Source organism: Cynara cardunculus (assembly GCF_001531365.2).
Source record: "Cynara cardunculus var. scolymus isolate 2C chromosome LG 14, CcrdV1, whole genome shotgun sequence".
Taxonomy (NCBI): domain Eukaryota; kingdom Viridiplantae; phylum Streptophyta; class Magnoliopsida; order Asterales; family Asteraceae; genus Cynara; species Cynara cardunculus.
Genome location: NC_037541.1, coordinates 12,740,134 through 12,758,260, shown reverse-complemented (window position 1 = coordinate 12,758,260; position 18,127 = coordinate 12,740,134). Strand labels below are relative to the sequence as shown.

At 35.6% G+C, this 18,127-nt stretch overlaps 1 protein-coding gene across 3 annotated transcripts; it reads right to left on the bottom strand.

The window, feature by feature from the left end:
* Window positions 1–905: 905 nt before the first annotated feature.
* On the bottom strand, window positions 906–16,812 carry LOC112526686 (acyl-CoA thioesterase 2-like). 3 transcript variants are annotated; one of them, XM_025137068.1, is made up of 17 exons: window positions 16,739–16,812; window positions 16,539–16,631; window positions 15,321–15,388; window positions 15,139–15,220; window positions 14,860–14,900; window positions 14,291–14,416; window positions 13,262–13,339; window positions 12,108–12,195; window positions 11,001–11,113; window positions 10,032–10,094; window positions 9,682–9,737; window positions 6,154–6,249; window positions 5,992–6,048; window positions 5,444–5,545; window positions 3,386–3,434; window positions 2,459–2,527; window positions 906–1,055 (listed from the first exon to the last, which is right to left on the bottom strand). In XM_025137068.1, exons 1-17 carry the CDS (start codon window positions 16,752–16,754, stop codon window positions 981–983), a joined length of 1,272 nt encoding a protein of 423 aa, XP_024992836.1. In that variant the 5' UTR covers window positions 16,755–16,812; the 3' UTR covers window positions 906–980. The 3 variants fall into 3 exon arrangements, with proteins under 3 accessions (XP_024992836.1, XP_024992837.1, XP_024992838.1); XM_025137069.1 differs by lacking the exon at window positions 3,386–3,434; XM_025137070.1 differs by lacking the exon at window positions 14,291–14,416.
* Between the last annotated feature and the right edge of the window lie 1,315 nt (window positions 16,813–18,127).

Sequence of the window (18,127 nt, the reverse complement as noted above, 5' to 3'; positions counted from 1 at the left end):
CATGTAATTTACCTCATTTTTAATAACCACGCCCTTTTTTTTTTGCCCATTTTTGATGATCATCAAATCACGTGGTGTATGATAAATTCATTACAAAAATTCTACTTTTTCTTATATTACCAAAGCAAAAAGTAATGTATTTTATTTTGATCTCTATTTTAGGTAACGTACTTTCAAATTCTATTTTGGTATATAATATATAAAATTTTAAACATTTAAGTATCCAAATAACTGATTGAGAATTAATTTTAAATTAAAAAAATCCATGTCACTAACCACGTCAGCGAATATTACTGAGTCAGATACCACATTATTCATCATGATAACTGGTTAATGCTTCAACCAGTTACGCGGGTACTTAAATGTTTAATTTTTTTTATTAACCTGGATATCCAACCCGCTATGCGAGCCGACTAATCCCAAGGCGACCACCTGCTTTGCGGGTAGCCCAAAGTCACCACATTTGAACCTTCATGTTCACAAAAGAATTTTTATTCCTCCTTGGATTTGAATTTGAAACTTCCAGACACTTTGATCTTTGGAGCCCAAGCTCAAACCAATCAGACACCACCTTTGTAGTTAAATGTTTAAAATTTTACACATTAGGTACCAAAATGGAAGTTCTGAACGTACATTACCCATACCAAAATAAGAATCAAATTAAAGTACATTATTTTTCATGCAATTTACTCCTATAAAAATAATGTGAAACTTATAAATTAATTGCAAACTTTAATTTTTTTTTATTTAGAAAATGAAAATTATTTAATTCATGCATTTTCAGAGTTCAAACTTTACCAAAAGACGATTAACTGTGTGTATGAGTATTTCCCTTATATAATCTAAATATTATATACTTGAAAAGGAAGTGATCATCCATTAAATGATTTCTTCAAAGCTAACACTTATGATTTCAATGATGATTTCTGATTGAGAAAAAGAATCATACAACAATGTCTTTAATCGTAAATGAGTTAAAGTTATATTCTTGACGTAATAGTAGAAACAAACCGTGTCTTCCTTACGACACCCACCTGCATCGCCGACAAAACAAGCTGCAACGAGAAAATAGATTAGTCGACAAATAGCATATAACAAATCCAAGATTTTTCATGAACCAAGTTAACATCCAATTTTCTTCAAGAAAATTAGTATGACATTTGAAAACTCAAAATAGCATAGGAGGGTCTCATAGGTCAATTCTATTAATGCCCCTATGTGAGTGAGGAGGGGCATGAAATGTGAGTGATGTGAGTTAAGAAGGATATGAAATATAAGCAGTATTGGCTTCAAACTTCAAAAGTACCAAGAGATTTTAGGTTCAAATACAAGGGGGAATAAAAATCCCTTTATGGCCACGGAGGTTTAAATGCGGTGACTCCGGACTATCTGCAAAGCAGGTGGTCGCCATGGGATTAGTCGGCTCGCATAACGGGTTGGATATCTAGGTTAATAAAAAAAATAAAAAAATAAGCGGTATGAATGAGAGCGGGGGGAATTCGGGGGCGTCAAATATTGTTGGAGACCCTGTTAAAAATGTATCGCGTCGATGAAACGAGTAAGAAATAGAACAAAGTATAAAAAGCTCATATCATATATTATAGGAAAATGTTTAGAAACCCAAAACAATTTTCAATTTTGAATGGTTTAGTCCTAAACTATTTTCTTGAATGAAAAAAATCAATAAGCTCTATCATTTTGAATGATTAAGTCTTTAAACTATTTTTTTGAATGAAAAAAACCATTAAACGTTCTCTTTTTGATTGATCAAGTCCCTAAACATTTTTTAATAAATAAACCATCGCACTTATAGAAATTGGTTACCTAAATCCTTTCAACCCAAAAAAGTTACTTTAACCGACCAGTAAAAATTCGATAATTTATTTATTTTCTAAAAAAAAATTTAAGGTCTTAATCATTCAAAATAGAAAGTTTAATGGTTTTTTCATTTAAAAAAAATAGTTCAGGGATTTAATCATTCAAAATGAGAAAGTTTGTTTGTTTTTTTGAACTTTTTTTAAACTTTTTCTTATATATATATAGACTTGGGATCATGTGAGACCAGTCTGTTTTCGTGAGACCCGTAAGACCCGTGAGACCAACATTTTACACTTGAAACTTCACAGCAAAATGCTGTGAAGGTGACTTTTTAAAACCTTCACAGTGTTTTTGCTGTGAAGGTTACGTGTAAAAATGTGGTCTCACGGGTCTCACGAAAACAGGCTGGTCTCACGTGAACACAACCCTATATATATATATATAATTTTATAAATATTTTTTATTTTATTTTCTTTCCTTCATGCAATAATTGGTTCAGGGTTTGGGAAAATTCTTATTTTCCTTCGGTTTACTTTCCTTTCCCTCCTAAAAGAACTCGAAAACACGATATTTTTTCTTTCCCCTGCTTTTCTTTGTAAAAAAGGACTCGAGAACACAACGAAAGTTATGATGTGGTTACCTCTCCCTTTCTGTTGAACATTTGACCACGGGAAAAGCCTCGTGCGTTATACGCGGTAGGACTATCAATCTGCGAATTCAAAAAAACTACATGATAAAGAGAGAGAGAATTTAAAAAACCGCAAATGTTACCATCAAACTCACCGTTTCTTTTAAAGTGATAATTATGAAGAGAGAGAATATTAACAATGTGAGAATGTGGGACCCCATTAGATTATTCTTCAAAAAAACCATTTTAATAGAGAAATGAGGTTCAACAACATAATTGAGTGAGAAATGGTGAAAGTCTCCCTTCAACAGAGGCTAAATGAGCATAGATTGTTCCAAAGTGACGAGTCCCTAGCCGAGTAGACTTTTGCTCCGATACCATATGAATAATATGTGAAACCCCATTAGATTACTCTCCAACAGATTACTTTAAGAAAAGAATGGAGTTCCAACATAATTTTGGGAGAAATAATCCAAATCTAGTCAATGTGGGACTTCAACACGTCCCCTCTATCAAAGGCTAGACAGTCAGAGATTGTCTCAGGGTGTCGAGTCCCTAGATGGGTAGACCGGAGGATGTGGGACTTCAACTCGTCCCCTCCAATAAACCCTCTAACAAAGGCTAGACGAGCATAGATTGTCGCAGGGTGTCGAGTCCCTACACGGGTAGTAAATCGGGGGACGTGGGACTTCAACACGCCCCCTCCAACAAAGGCTAGACAAACAAAGATTGTCCCAGGGTGTCAAATCCCTAGATGGGTAGACTGTGGCTCTGATACCAAGTGAGAATATATAAAACCCCGTTCACTTACTCTCCAAGAGCCCTTTCACGTTAAAAAACGAGGTTCCAACACATATCAAGGAGAAATGATTCAAATCTAGTCAATATGAAACCCCAACAAACGACAACCATTAAATAGTAGTTCACTTTGATACTTACCACATATAACAACCAATCATCAGCTCTAAAATCCCTATGAAACCACATCCTGAAAAAAAGGTAAAAGGGCAGATTTTGTGTTAATTATGCCCCCTATTAAAAACAACAATGCTCGACCAGAAACAGTCGTAACGTTTACGTAGTCTTTGACTGCTTGTCAAACGTTTTTTTTTCATAACTATGGATATCCGGACCAGTTTGTGTGCATCTCGACTAAGCCCAAGGGACCCTGAAGTTAACAGCCAGATAAACCTCTAGAGGTCTTGCAGAGACTCGAACTCGTGACCTCTGGGAAGCAAACCAAGGTTTCACTAGATAAGCTACCCCAAGGGTTGCTTGTCAAATTTTTTTAAAATCATTTGACATGGAGAAAAATAATGTAACATTGTGGACCTTGACCAAATAGAACCAAATTGTAATAATTATAACAGGCAAATAGGTAACTCTGAGTTTGTAAATTGAGATTTTTTTGTAAATAGAAATGTTGCAATCTCCATATCCTGCCAAACAAATACTTCCTTTATCCCATGAAAATTGCTACACTCTTTGTTTTTGGATGCTCCATGAAAATTGCAATGTTTCCTTTTATGGGAAGTTTACAAGCAAGAGTACTCCTTCCAAATAAGTGTCTACTTTCCAATTACATCATTAATTATGAGATGGATCACTATTCTTTCTATTATTAAGGTAAAATTATCATCTGGTTAATTGAAACAATATAATAATTACACATTTTAGAACTGTGTGCCTTTTACATTATGGGATAGAGGGAGTATTCATTTTTGCCTGCAAGATTCTCCTAGTTAGTGATTATTGGGGGTCTTCACGAAAATAGTCACTTTACTCTTTAAGATAAAAGTCAGGTTTGCATACATCTTTACCTCTAGACCCCATGGGACATACTGGTTTTTTTTTTTTGGTTTTGTTTAAACTATAAACCGAATAAACTAGGGTAAGATTACCAAAAACTATTAAAATATTTATTAGACCACTTGGCCTCATGTTTCGATAATATATTTGTTCAACGTTCCCTACTCTCAGGCACAAAAGAGTTACTTGACTAGTATCCCTTATTGAAAGGATGTTATTTTGTAAGGTTCATCAAGGGTAATGTGCAAGAAAACTTCAGTTTTTGACCATAGATTAATACCCGGGAAAACAATAGGAACATGAGATGAAGGGACAAATCTAGTAAGAACCTCAAAAATATCAAGAACCCGTCAGAACCAATCTCAAGGTATTATTTCACATGCATTTGTTTCATCTAAAACTAGTATCTAAGACATTATTTCACAATGTGAAACGTATGGACATGTATGGTTTGTTTCAAAATCTGAAACAACATTGTACGTTTTTGACAAGTAGGTAGACTTCAAGGTTGTGTTTATTGAATATTTTGATACACGTCACTCCCATATGAAATGGACCAGATTGGGCCCTTTTTTTTGGGGGGGGGGGGGGGGGGAGACCAGGCCTATGGTCGCGTGAGGGTCTGTTTTGGCCGATTTAAGCCTTTTTTTCAGCTAGGTTTTAGGTGTCTTGCTCCCAACTCTTCCCTAGGGCCATTTTTGTGATTTAGAAGGCATTTTGAGAGCTTTTACCTTGAGAATGTAGGATTTTCAGTGTTAAAGTAAACTTTGTTGTAATCTCCTCCATTTGTTCATCAATATATACAAGCTCCATCTCTCCCCTGTGGATGTACACTATCTCACAATAGTGGAACCACGTTAAATCTCGTGTTCTTTGTGTCTATTTGCATTTACATTATGGAGTATCGATTTGGATTGCATTTTCTACTTGTTGGTACATTTGAAAACATTTAGAATCCTCATATTCAGTTTCTGTTGTTGGGTTGCACCTTTGCACATTTTGACATTTGGTTTGGGACTTTTGTGCATTGTTTTGTATAAATTATCCCCAACAGGGTTGTGGTGGTGGGAGGTAAGATGTACGCATACCCTGTCTTTGTCCCAAGAGACAGAGGTGGTTTCCAAAAAGACCCTGGGCTTGCGATATGCTGCTGAATGTTGTAAAACTGTAAAACATGTATTTACTTACGAATGGTCCAGACTAATAGAGGATGGAGACAAGCCCTTTCTACGGTGTGGATTAAGACTGATTTGAATGAATAGCAGATCTGAGAAGTATGCCCCTACACACCTGTTATTTGCAAAGAAAATGAACCTCCTTTGTTGATATTTATTCTGCTCTAGGTCTTCAAAGCTCATAAAATTAGGGAAAAATGCAGCAAAGTTTGGTTTAGTTCCTATTTAGTGTAACAAAGAATGTTTCTCTCTCAATCAATGTAACAGTTTCAAAGTTGTATGTTTTAATACCTATTTTGACTGATAACCTGATCTTGTGACATTTGATGATATGGGTACCCATCTACAAAAAGTTTATGGCATGTTTACAAAAGGGTTACGGCAAAGTGGGTGATAAACTTATATCCACGCCATCAAATGTTACAAGATGTGCATGATACCAGTCAAAATGGGTAAAAAAAAAAGAAAATTTTGAAACTTTGTCAAGTTGATTGAGAAAAAAAAAATTGTCACCCGTAAAATTATTCAGAAAAAAAGTGGCCAACTGAAAGAGTCTCTCACCTGTGCAAAGCCTGGTCATCAGGAAGTTTACCTTTTGCTCTCAACCAGTAAACGTCACTGCAAATGCGTTTTACATATATCCAAGAAGCTGTTATGTAAATACCATGCAAGCATCGACGAGAAGAAGAAAAACTGCTGTAATAAATAAGAAGTAGAAAAAACCTCGGAGAGCGTGCAGTTTGGCGAGTATGCTTTACAGGATCCACAGGCCTGATTTCTGTGGGCCACGGGACAGAAGTTGGGGTGGAAACTTCGATTCTGTTAATCAATCTCCTTGATTTAAGAACTTCTTTTAACATGATTATGATTTAAGGACCAAGTAACAGGAACAGGATATATTGCTCATAAAGCTCGTAAAATTTTATTTGACTTGCAAACTTTACAACAAACTGATTTATCTACTTAAGTTTAGTTGTGATGAGTGAGGAGCATGTGAGAAATTTTCACTTTCGTAAGAAGCTGAGAAAAAGTGAAAGTACCTTTATACTGTGTAAAGGTTTGTAATGAAAACTGTGAAAGTACCCTTATATTGTGTGAAGGTTACAACTTTCACAAAATATAACGTAACATTTACACAATATAAAGATACCTTCGCCTTTTCTCACCTTCTCACGAAAAAGGGTTGTTCTCACTAGATTCCAACCCTAGCTGCAATATCCTTCCCCCCTCTAAGTTCCGATACAAAACATGATATTCATTTAACCACGGGCAGTCGTTTCCTTCATACTTTTGTAGATTGTACTAATATCTATCTACCTGGGGTGTGCATTGGGCGGTCGATGGGTTCGGATTTGGCAAACAAAAAATCTGATTGGATTTCGGGTATGGAAGCCAATCCCGAATTTTGTGTTTTTGGATTTCAGATTGCTAGGGGTTGGGTTTCAGGTTGAGGCAGTAGGGTTCAGGAATAGTTTATGCAAAAGAATATATTCAATCAATTTGAGAATGAATTCATTCGATTGAGAAGATTGATGAAATCAATATTACGCTTATTAGAAGAGAGTACGGTCGACTAGGATTTAGGATTTCGGAAGGATAATAAGATAAATAAATATATTTATATAATATTTAAAAATTATATATAAAGAGGTAGGTTCATACAAGAATGGTACCTAAATAAGAAAATCACATGTGATTCTACATTGACGGTAAAAAAAAAGGTGTGCAGGAGACTTTGGCCGCGACCTCAAGCCTGGGGCAAAGTCGCGTGAATCACATGTGATTTTATACGTGATTTTAGTGTAAAATTTTTAGTGTAAAATCACGTGATTCATCCATTTTCTTATTTAGGATCCATTCTTGTATGAAACTGACTCTATATATATACACACATATATCTTGGGTTTTCGGATGTTGGGGGCATTTGGGTTTTGAGCAAACACATCATTTTCGGTTCGCATTTGGTTCAGGTTGGGCCATTCGGGTTTTGCACACCCCCAACCCTATCAACCTTGTTGCTATATCAATACCATTGTAAGCCACTTTTTCCATTTAGTTCGCCTTGTACTTAAATGTATTTATCATCTCATGTTAATTAGTGAATGTGATGAGTCCCAATCCCAATCCCAGTCCTAATATGTTTCTCCAGTTCCATCTTTCCTATTTTTACCATACATCCATTAAGACATTCTCTAATCACGTACAAAATATATTACTTGCAAGTTTACCAAGATTCCATGCTGTTAGAGATGTAGAGCTAGCAGCAGCTGTATAATACATTAGTACTAACCTTCCAAGTCACTCACATTAACTTAAAAACCTGTCCACTTGACCACAAAAACAATCTACTCAGTAATATATTTTACAACCTTCCACTTTAGGTACATAATTTGTTGTTGATTTTAGTGTCATAAATCATTTTAGTATGATTGTGATTTACGTGAGATCAATTAGGTGATAAGGCAAACATAAGTGAGTTAGGAGGTGCGAAGTGCACACTCACAAATGTTGTCTTTATCACCTTAGATCGCCAAAGACGGGGGTCCAAGGGGCAGAGCCCCGAGGTTTATGGATTTTAAGAAGAGTTAGACTTGGAAATTTTTTAGTTTCAGGATGATCTGGACGAATTTCAGAAGGTTGGAAACCTTCTTGAAATTGTTCCTGAAATTGGTAGAAATTTGACCAAGTCTGTCAGAGCCCTGGACCATGGAGCCAGAGTTCATGATGTTGCTTCTGATTTTGATACATATGTACCTTATCTGTTAACGGTTATAACTGTCATACAGCTGTTTTAACCGTTTCAACCGCCCATAACCTTCGATCTTTCATATAAATATATAATCCAGAATCTGGGTATTATAAGGACTCGATCTCACAGCCTTTGAGACGAGAGTTTCACTTGGATTATCCCAATACGAAATTTGTGATACCCAAGACATTAAGGGATGAATTATTGTATTTGAAATGTGAACTTTTCACGATCCAACGAGATTATCCAGTCCACGAATCATCTCCAATCCCCAATTTCTAACACAATTGACATTAGACAGCTGAATGGTTATCACTTCCATTATAGCTTTAGGTTCAATGCTAGTTTGATTACATATAGAAATATGTGCATCACAGTTTGTCACCTTATTAGTCAATCAATCTAGGACGCTAAAGCCAAACCAAATGACCCTGGTATATCCCACCCAGAGGTAGAGTCTGGGGGGGTAGAATGTACGTACACCTTGCCTCTACCCCAAGGTATAGAGGCTATTTCCGTGAAAACCCCCAGCTTGCTAAACAAAAATTACAAGGATACAAGTGAGCCAAGTACCAATCTAGGAAGCTACTACTAAGGGGCGGTTTACCAAACACTTAATCGGTAAGCGCTTACGGGTAAAATTTAACACTATCACTTGCCAATTAAGATTTTAGTCCACCAATACGGCATCATATGCAACAATTTACCCGGTAAGCGCTAACCTGGTAAGAGCCGTCGCCCTTATTTACCGGGTAAGACTTTTGGTCCTTGCCTTTGCTTTACAAGGTAAGATTCTTGGTCCTTACCATATTCATCTAGTAAGGTAATGTGACTTAGTAAGCACGTACCCGGGTAAGCGTTTGGTAAATGACCCCCAAGTAAAATTTGATGATTTATTTCTGAATCAAGATCCAGAATTTGTTCCCCTCATATAATTAGAATTAGACTGAAAAAAGAAGTAATAATTGTAACAAGTTCTGCTTATCTATACTATAAGAGGTATTAGCATGTGTGGTCCAAATAAGTTGGCGAATGAGAGCTAACTACCAATAATTTGAATTTTTGACATTGATACCTATGCTCGAATTAGAGTCAGATGTTACATTCTATGTAATTGAAGACAAGGAACAGGTAAGTTCACAGGTCTAACGTACTTAACTGACACCGGATTCACATTTTTTGGTTGAGAGTACAGAATAATGACATTATTGGATGCATTCTTAAATTTTGTGGTCAAAACTAAATACCCGCACACAGCCAAAAGAAATCATAGCTAACTATTTGCACTGGAATGTTGTACGAAAGAACAGCATCGACAGTCATTGACCCAGCAGTAGGCGGGTTACTAGTAGACCGAGCCTCCCATGAGCCATGAGGGTCAAGGTTTCAAACCTTACCAATGGTGAGGAGTGTGCGTGAGTACTTGCCGTATATAGATATTATATACTTCAAAAAGAAGTAATTTATAATGAATCATGAGTCAAGGATATACAGAATCTAACCTCTGAAGATTAGGAAGACTCTTAACACCCTCCTCTAATCCATGCTCTGGCAAGAGCTGCAATTTGCAATATTTCAAACAAAAAATAAACAATGCAGAAACTGACTAGAATAAAAGATCATCAACCACAAGGGTTGTGGCGTAGTGGTTGAGGTCCTGGGGGCTGTGGTGGAATATCCCATCTGCCCAGGGTTCGATTCCAGGCGTACACAACAATTGTGGTCACTGTGTTTATCAGCGCTGATTTCTTGCAGTCACAATTTGCCAGGTAGTACAGGCATAGCCTGGGACAGCCTTTCAACAAAATAAAATAAATAAAAGGATCGTCCAAAGCACAAAGTATTTGGTTACCTTTTCCGGGTCAGGCATGGAAGGCATTGTTGGTTCTTGGTGATCATACCCTTCTTCTCCCCTCTGTAAGTGTATGTCATAAGCATAGTAAGTGAGAAGCATTCATAATGAAGCAATCAAGTCAAATAAATTTATATGCAGCAATAAACATATAAAGGTTACAAATATGTATCAGCTGACACATTGTACTGGCAAATGAGAACACCAGGAGCATCATCATTTCTTTGGAGTGAAACTAAGCAGCCGGAGATTTCAAGGTCCAAATGGAAGTAAAAGAAAGCAAAAAGAAGATGATTTATGTGATATAAGATACATGTACCTGATAACACAACATTTTTTTTTGGGGGGGGGATAACCCCTCCCAGAAATATTTGTTCCCTTCATTTATACGTTCTATTTTGAAGGGGGGAATTCCAGTTGATAAACTGGTGGCATTTGTAATGTAAAATAAGGGTAACATGATTGTCGAAGAATGATCCGTTGGTATTTGGCTATATGAAGCGTCCTTGACGGTACTTAAATATCATGGAATCTGGAAACGTTTTTTTGGTAACCATGGGATGAATTGCATGCTTGTTGGGAATTGTGAGTGGGGATGCACTGTTTTGCAAGCTGTAGAAAGGCTGTGCATTAAATAGTTGTACATTATGTTTAGGTAGTTGTACAATTAGATAGCAGATTGATTTATATAAGTACAACAGATAGATGTATCTCAATGTCTTAAACAGCCTTACGGCTCTATGAAATCTATTGAAGCCTTTGACTTATCCAAACAAACACAACCAACACTCTTAAGCAAGGACGGGTTACTAGGTCCAGTGGATGAAAACAATAACTAGACAACAAAGCAGGTCAAATTATTGGAATGAGACCAGCAACGTCCACAAGTTAGAACGAGTATGCACATGAAAGAAAAAACTTTCCTGTTTTCAAGAAGAAATAGTCAGCTAAGTTTCATAGAATCCTTACATGAAAGGAAGCAATCAAAAAGAAGACAAGGCGTTCTTTTTGTACTGCATTCACCCTTCTTGTAGCAAGATTAGGCACATCATGTAGCCGGTCAACTTGATATATAATTGGAACTGCATATGCACACTATACATATTAGGATAGCAAATTTGTGATGCAGCACATGCATTAAAAATGGATCAAACATAAGTAATGGTCCATGCAAAGATTTTTGTTTTCTCAGTACACATACCTACAACAAACTAAACACCATAATAGCAGTAAAGGCCTTAAGCCAAATTATCGTTAGCAAGTGAGATGTGAAATTTATGATGGATGATGAGGGCCAGCATTATTGCTTTTATCTTGAAGAGAGAAGCACCTAGCTAGAGGTCAAAATGTAGTGGTCTGAAACCAAGGATAGGTATTTGTAGCTTGACAACAACCTGAAAAGATGTAACCCAAGAAGCAAAAGATCAAGCTTTTTTTGGGGTAAAGAAAGAACAAGCCTAAGCCTTGCTCCAGATAAAGATTTCCTTCACAGGACCTCCATGAGATCTAGTAATACTAATAGCTCACTATCACTCTGCAATTCTGAGAACCTTAAAAAACAGTGCTGTATCTGATAATAAGATGTACTACTAGTTGAATCATGTGAAAAGTCTGCCTGGGAATAGAATGATGTGAACAGAATAAACCTTGGACAATTCTCAAATTATTGTATTCATATCCACTCTTCAAATTTTCTTCTACTTCAGGTTCAGAATCTCCAACTAACCTAGCATATAAAATATAGTTTTTAAGAATAGGGTGCAATCTATCTTTCTGCATATTGAGAATTTAGATACAATGAAACAAGAACCTAAATTGATTAGCTTGGTATATACAGTGATATGGATTCATTCAAAGGTTAGAAACTTGGTGAAAAGTACATGCCAAAGGTTCATTCTACATCTGTTCCATCTGGAAGCACTAGTTAATTCTGAATATGTGGTTTACATATTATGCTATAGATTTGGGAAGGATCAAGTGGATACAATTTTGCGGAAGAAAAAAAAACAGTACAAAATACAGATGATTGGCAAACTGCTGTATATATTGTATTCAGTTATATGGAAATCAACTTACTATTTATGTCCCCAGCAAGAAGGAAGTGAGCATGAAAGCTATGTAAAATCTTAAGAAAATGAACTGTTTTGGATGCCGCAGCCAATGCCTGAATATTATTGACCATCTAGATATGTAAGTAAGGAGAATACCACTATGTTATGTCATGCATATTAGTTTAAACTGAATTTATATTGATAAAGATAATTAATCATAACAAAATGAGAAAACACATATAAAAGAATATTGAAGAAGTTGTATAATCTTGGCATGCTATGGAAGTACAGAAAAGGAAATGATAGATGTCCTTGCATCGACTCAGAACCTTATGTAGAATCCATGGAGTTAAAACATTAGTTATATTGAGTAGGATGCCTGCTAACCCAAAGGAGGAGAAAGAGGCTAAAGTTAATCTGATTCACCTATATCTCACAACTTTCGCTACAATAGCTTCAACTTCAAAGTTCTTCGGTTGAGCATTATACTAAAATTGGAAATCAACATGAAGTATACACATTACGAAACAAACTCCAGCATGTCACATATTCTTAAACTGGTTTAATTGCTGATACAAAAAGTACTGAATATATGCTTAACTTGTACTTGGTTAATCTGCACCAATTGTTACATGATACAGGTTCCATTTAAGTACAGATAGAAAGCCTTTCCTTAGTTGGTGTATAGAGAAACAAATTATGTGTTGAGAGTTAAAATTTTAATTACTTATGAATTAGTATTTAAGATCTTATTTTTGTGTTAGTGTGGTTCATCTAAGGTTTGGAAATACTCATGATTTCTCCAAACATTGAAGGCGAGGATATCTAAACAGAATCTATATTTTGTACTAGAAGATATAGTGAGACTTACTTTCTTACATCCCTTTGAAATTGGAAATCTTAGAAGATTTTATCATATGTCAAAAAAAGAAAGGTTGCTTGGTGTTACTGTAACAATATCCATCTCCTATTTCATCTGTCTGTCCATGCAAATATGCCAACCTGGAGTCTATCTAAATAATTTCCTAGAGCAAGTCATTCCGTGTAAGGTAAGGCAGCATATGGCTTAAATAAATGCTAGTAAGATCCACCAAGTTGTATTAAATATTTTTATCATAAGAACACAAAAATATGTATAATGCTAGCAAATCTAAATATAAAACCACATAGGCTTCATGCCTGTCCCATAAACTGCCCTCCGTACACGTTAGAAGATTTTGGAGCTCCTTGCAAGGTGGTTCCTCTGAATGTGTTCATCTTCAAACAAACAAAATAAATTTGATCAAAGCTCTCCAATTTGAACATAATACCAAGAAAATTGTACATAAAATAAAGAAATCATACAAGTTTCCTAAACACTTCACGTGGATAAACACTCCAAGCAAGAAACAGATAAATAATTGGTAATAGACATCCTTCTTTCATAATTTTGTATGCAAAAAATAGGGAAGACATCAAACAGATCTTCAATGGATGCACAGGGGCATGTTGTGTTACAAGAGAGATGGGAACATCAAGCAAAGTTTGCAATCTACATGGTATATACAATGAACAGAAGCGTCATTACTGGTGTCTTCTGAATAGCCAAAGAAATAAGTTAGGTGAACGAAAATATGTATAATAACAAATGTCCATTTCACAGTTGTTTCGCAATTTTTTACTTCACATAAGTCATCGTCCAAAATCCTGAAGTTTAAAAAGGTGGGAGTTCTTGGTGTTGGAAATAATAGATAAAAGTAATTAGCAATTTTTTTTTGATAGTTTGCAATATCTATGGTTGATGTATTTGAAAAAAGAAGTGCATCAAGTTTCGATCCAATAAATTTGTGATTTGGTTGCAAGATGTATCTCTAATGTGTAATGGAGGAGGTGCAAAAATACAAGAAACTATGAACAGCTAAAAGAGTGACATGTTGTAACAATTCGTCTCACATAGATAGAAAAATAGATTTGTGAGCTCCTTATAAGCTCTAGTTGTGGGCCATCAATAACTTTTACCATGGTTTTACGTTGATCTGGAGGTTATTGGGTCAGCTTGTTGCTTTGGGGTGTTACATATGTACTATGTGTACACAAGATAAGTATCACAGATTACCAACATTGACAAGTATTCTGCAATTAAGGAAGTTAATAGAGACATAACTAAACATAACCCCTGAAATTTTGAAAAATGGAAGATGACAAATTTGGCTCAAGAGTCGCACATACATCCAGTGGATCCAAGGACAATATGTGCTCCACAGGTGCGAGTGTCTCAAGATTCATATCTGCACTCCAAATTGATTTTGGCTGCATCAGGGGACTAAATTTGTGGGGTAGCATTAACAGGGTCACCTGTAAGCATATTAAAGATGTAAAAGGTTTGTGTGACTGAAACAAGATATGACCATGAACATACTTGGAGAGTAATCAAACCAACCAAACAAACCCAATATATCCCAGCCGAAGGTGGGGTCCGGGGAGGGTTAGATGTACGCACAGACCTAACCTCCACCCAAAGGGATACAAGATTAGAATAGCAGAAAAAGAACAAACAAAAAACATTTGGAAAAAATAGAAGTTGAAAACCTTAAAGGCAGTGCTAAGTTTGAAAGATAACTTATAAGTGAGCAACCAAAAAGCAAAACAGACAAACAAACAAAACATAGAAACAAAAGCAGGTACACGGAAACACAACCAAGGTAGGATACCAACCCCTAAATCTCTACTTGGTAAGTATTTTATGCAAATCAGCATTTCGTACAGAAAGTTATGTACGAGCGAAGTATAGCAACTACCTTAGTCAATGCAATTATATCTTCCTCCGCAACAGATTCATCTGCAAAATAGCATTGGATCATGTTTCAAATTTGTTTTGGCACCCAAGGAATTTTTGTTCTTATTCTCTCTCCTCCCCCCACCCCTTCTCTTAACGACTCTATACTTATTATATGCAATAAAAAAATCATGAATCAATAAAATCCAGACAATGGACTAGTATATCCCACCCCATTCAATCTCAAAATGTATTCGGCTGAATAATATAGACTATAAAGGGTGCAATAGGATGGCCTCACTTTGGGTGAAGTAATCAAATTTTCTCCACTGGAGAACTTGACACTCATGGTTATCTGCACGAAATGCACTGGAGACTTCCACCTGCAAATATAGATGTCATCAAATAAATAATGAATACTTAAGGCTGTGTGTGATTATCAATGAATTAAGCACAGACTTGGTGGATCAGGATACAAATTACCTCGCCCTCACAAATAATGTAAATTCCATCCCCAGTTTTCTCTTCTCGGAAAATATATTCCCCAGAATCTTCAAAATGAAAAGCCATGCAATCATGTTGGTTGATAGAACATTCCGTCATAACATGAGACTGACTTGAACGCATTAATATCAAATATAAAGCACATTCTATACAGTTAATAGTAAACGATCATGTTCCAGGTGAGACTAAAGAACAAGGTATCCACAAATCTTGCTAACCTACAAAAAAACCCTTGCAAACCTGAGGCAGCTAAATGGACATGATTCAACATCTAGGAATTTTTCAGTGTGATAAAAAAACCCACAAAATGTGCTCGTACAGGTGGTTAAAATTTGCCTGGGAAGACCTAGACTCAAATCTATCGAGGTACATCAATTGGGGGGAATCCCCTTGGGTGTGATTTTGCAGGATGCGTTGAAATTCATACTTCTGTCATTTTCTGGACATGACACCCACATTTTTCCTTGCTCATTATATCGCTTTTTAGCTACGTGAAATATATCCCTCATAGTAGGATTGGCCTAGTAGCCAGTAAGTCTAATAGGAGTTCCTGGAGAAAGACAAAGACGCTTACTTCTTATACATCAGCACCCCTTCCTTTCCAAGAAAGAAGATATATTTTGCTTTTCTATGCTAAACATGGTATTACAAATCATATTCATAATAACCTTTTCCTAGTTTATGATCAGTGTTTTTAAATTGGTAACTTGTTATACAGTTTAAAGGCTATGCATTAAGTAGTCGTGCATTATTACAATTTAACATATTTGTAACCTTACTTTCTAAACTATTACAATCTATAAACAAATTGAAACTTGAAAAGTAACCTATTTGATTTTCCAAAAGTCAAAGTTGAGCCTTATTATAGAAAGTAGAAGATAGCAATTCTTCAACATAAAGTTATTAAAAACCAATCTGTACTTTGACTTTTCATGTCAAACCTAGAAAAACCGATTCTAATTCAATTTCAAGTTTCAAAACTAACATCTGTAATAAATTCAATCCAGCCACCATTTTTTCTCAAAAACTTCAAAACTTTATGGAATTTAGAACTAAGAATTACTCACTTGACATCCAAAATAAAATGTCTAGAACAAAAACTACATCAACAAAACAACTCACACTCAAAACACCCTGCAATCAAACGACAAAATCAAATTGAATAACACATTTAAACTTGCAAGTAGAGATAATTACTATAACGTTTAACCACAACAAATTGAGCAATTTTCCGAATAGAAGAGCTCGGAAATCTCTGAAGCACAGGCACGTCGCCTAAAAACTCGATCACTGCAAACAGAAACAAAAATTAGCACACACAAAGAGCCAAATATCTGGATGTATACATCTATTTGTATATGAATTATAAAGAATTAAGGTTTAATGATTGGAATTACCTGCTTCGGAATCCATTTTGGGATTCGAAAGAAGCTCAGAGAGGTAGGAGTTTTGTGAGTGTCGTATGTGAAATATGGAGGGAAGGGGAGAAAGGGAGTAGGTACAAGTCAGGCACTAGAAGTCGCCAATCCAACCAAATTTTTGTATTTAAATACCTAACGTATTTATTTTAGAAAATTAATTAAAATGGTAATTTATAAGCTTTTGATTCATCTTTTAGTCATTTTTTTAGATATGGTTTGTTTACCCCTTAATAGTTTTATTAAGAGGCAATATCTGAATCGTTAAGAGGTGAATCTTGTTTGGCAAAAAAAATGTGTCTCTTAATGATTTTAAAACCTTCTGAATGATTTTGTATTTTGAGTCCTCCTCAACCATTCAACGCCCTAATTTCGTTGTAAATAATTACCAAATTTTTTTCAAACATGCATATCTCGATAAAATATTCAACTTCCAAAAATTCATCACCATCTGAGTTTGTCACCAACAACCCTTAAGCTAGCCCACAGTGCCCCGCCCCAAGGGCCAAGAGCATATTGTAAGAGACAAATCACTGATTTTACCTCAAAAACCACGTACTGTACATACCAGCCCATTGGGTTTAGCTTACTGAAGAGTCCATTGTCTACAAATAGGGGTGTTCATCGGTTGGAATCCAATGGATATAGATGGATCCCATACGATCCAATCAGCCATTGGATGTAGATGGATCCCATCCGATTCAATCAGCCATTGGATGTTGGACTTTGTCATCCGATCCAATCAAACTAGCATTGGACATTGATTCAGTCCAATCCAATGGATGATTGGATTTGATCGGTTCCACCTAATTGGATAATGTTATTAGTTATCCATTGAATCAGATTGGATTCATCTAATATTTTGATCAAATTTTCAACCAATTATTCGTATATTTTCGTAAGTTATTAAAAACAATGCATATAAGTATCAACTAATAAACAATATCGTAAAATGTTAAAATTTATATATAGTTATTAATTGGATGGTAGTTGAATAGTCATTGGATGGTTATCGGATCAAATCTGTTTTATTTGATGCTGGACTATCATTCAATAACCGATGATCCAATTTGGATGTTAAAGAATTCACAAAATAAAATTTAAAGCATAATAATCTAAAATATAATTAACAAAATGAAGAAATAATATTCTACAAAGTTTTTTCGATTAACCTGGATATTTAACTCATCATGCGAGCTGACTAATCTTAAGGTAACCACCTGCTTTGCAAGTAGTCTGGAGTCACCGCATTTGAACTTCCGTGACCACATTATTGGATTTGAACATGGAACCTTCAAACACTTTTGACCTTTGAAGTCCAAGTTTAACCAATCATACATCACCCTTGTAGTTAAATTCTAAATTTTT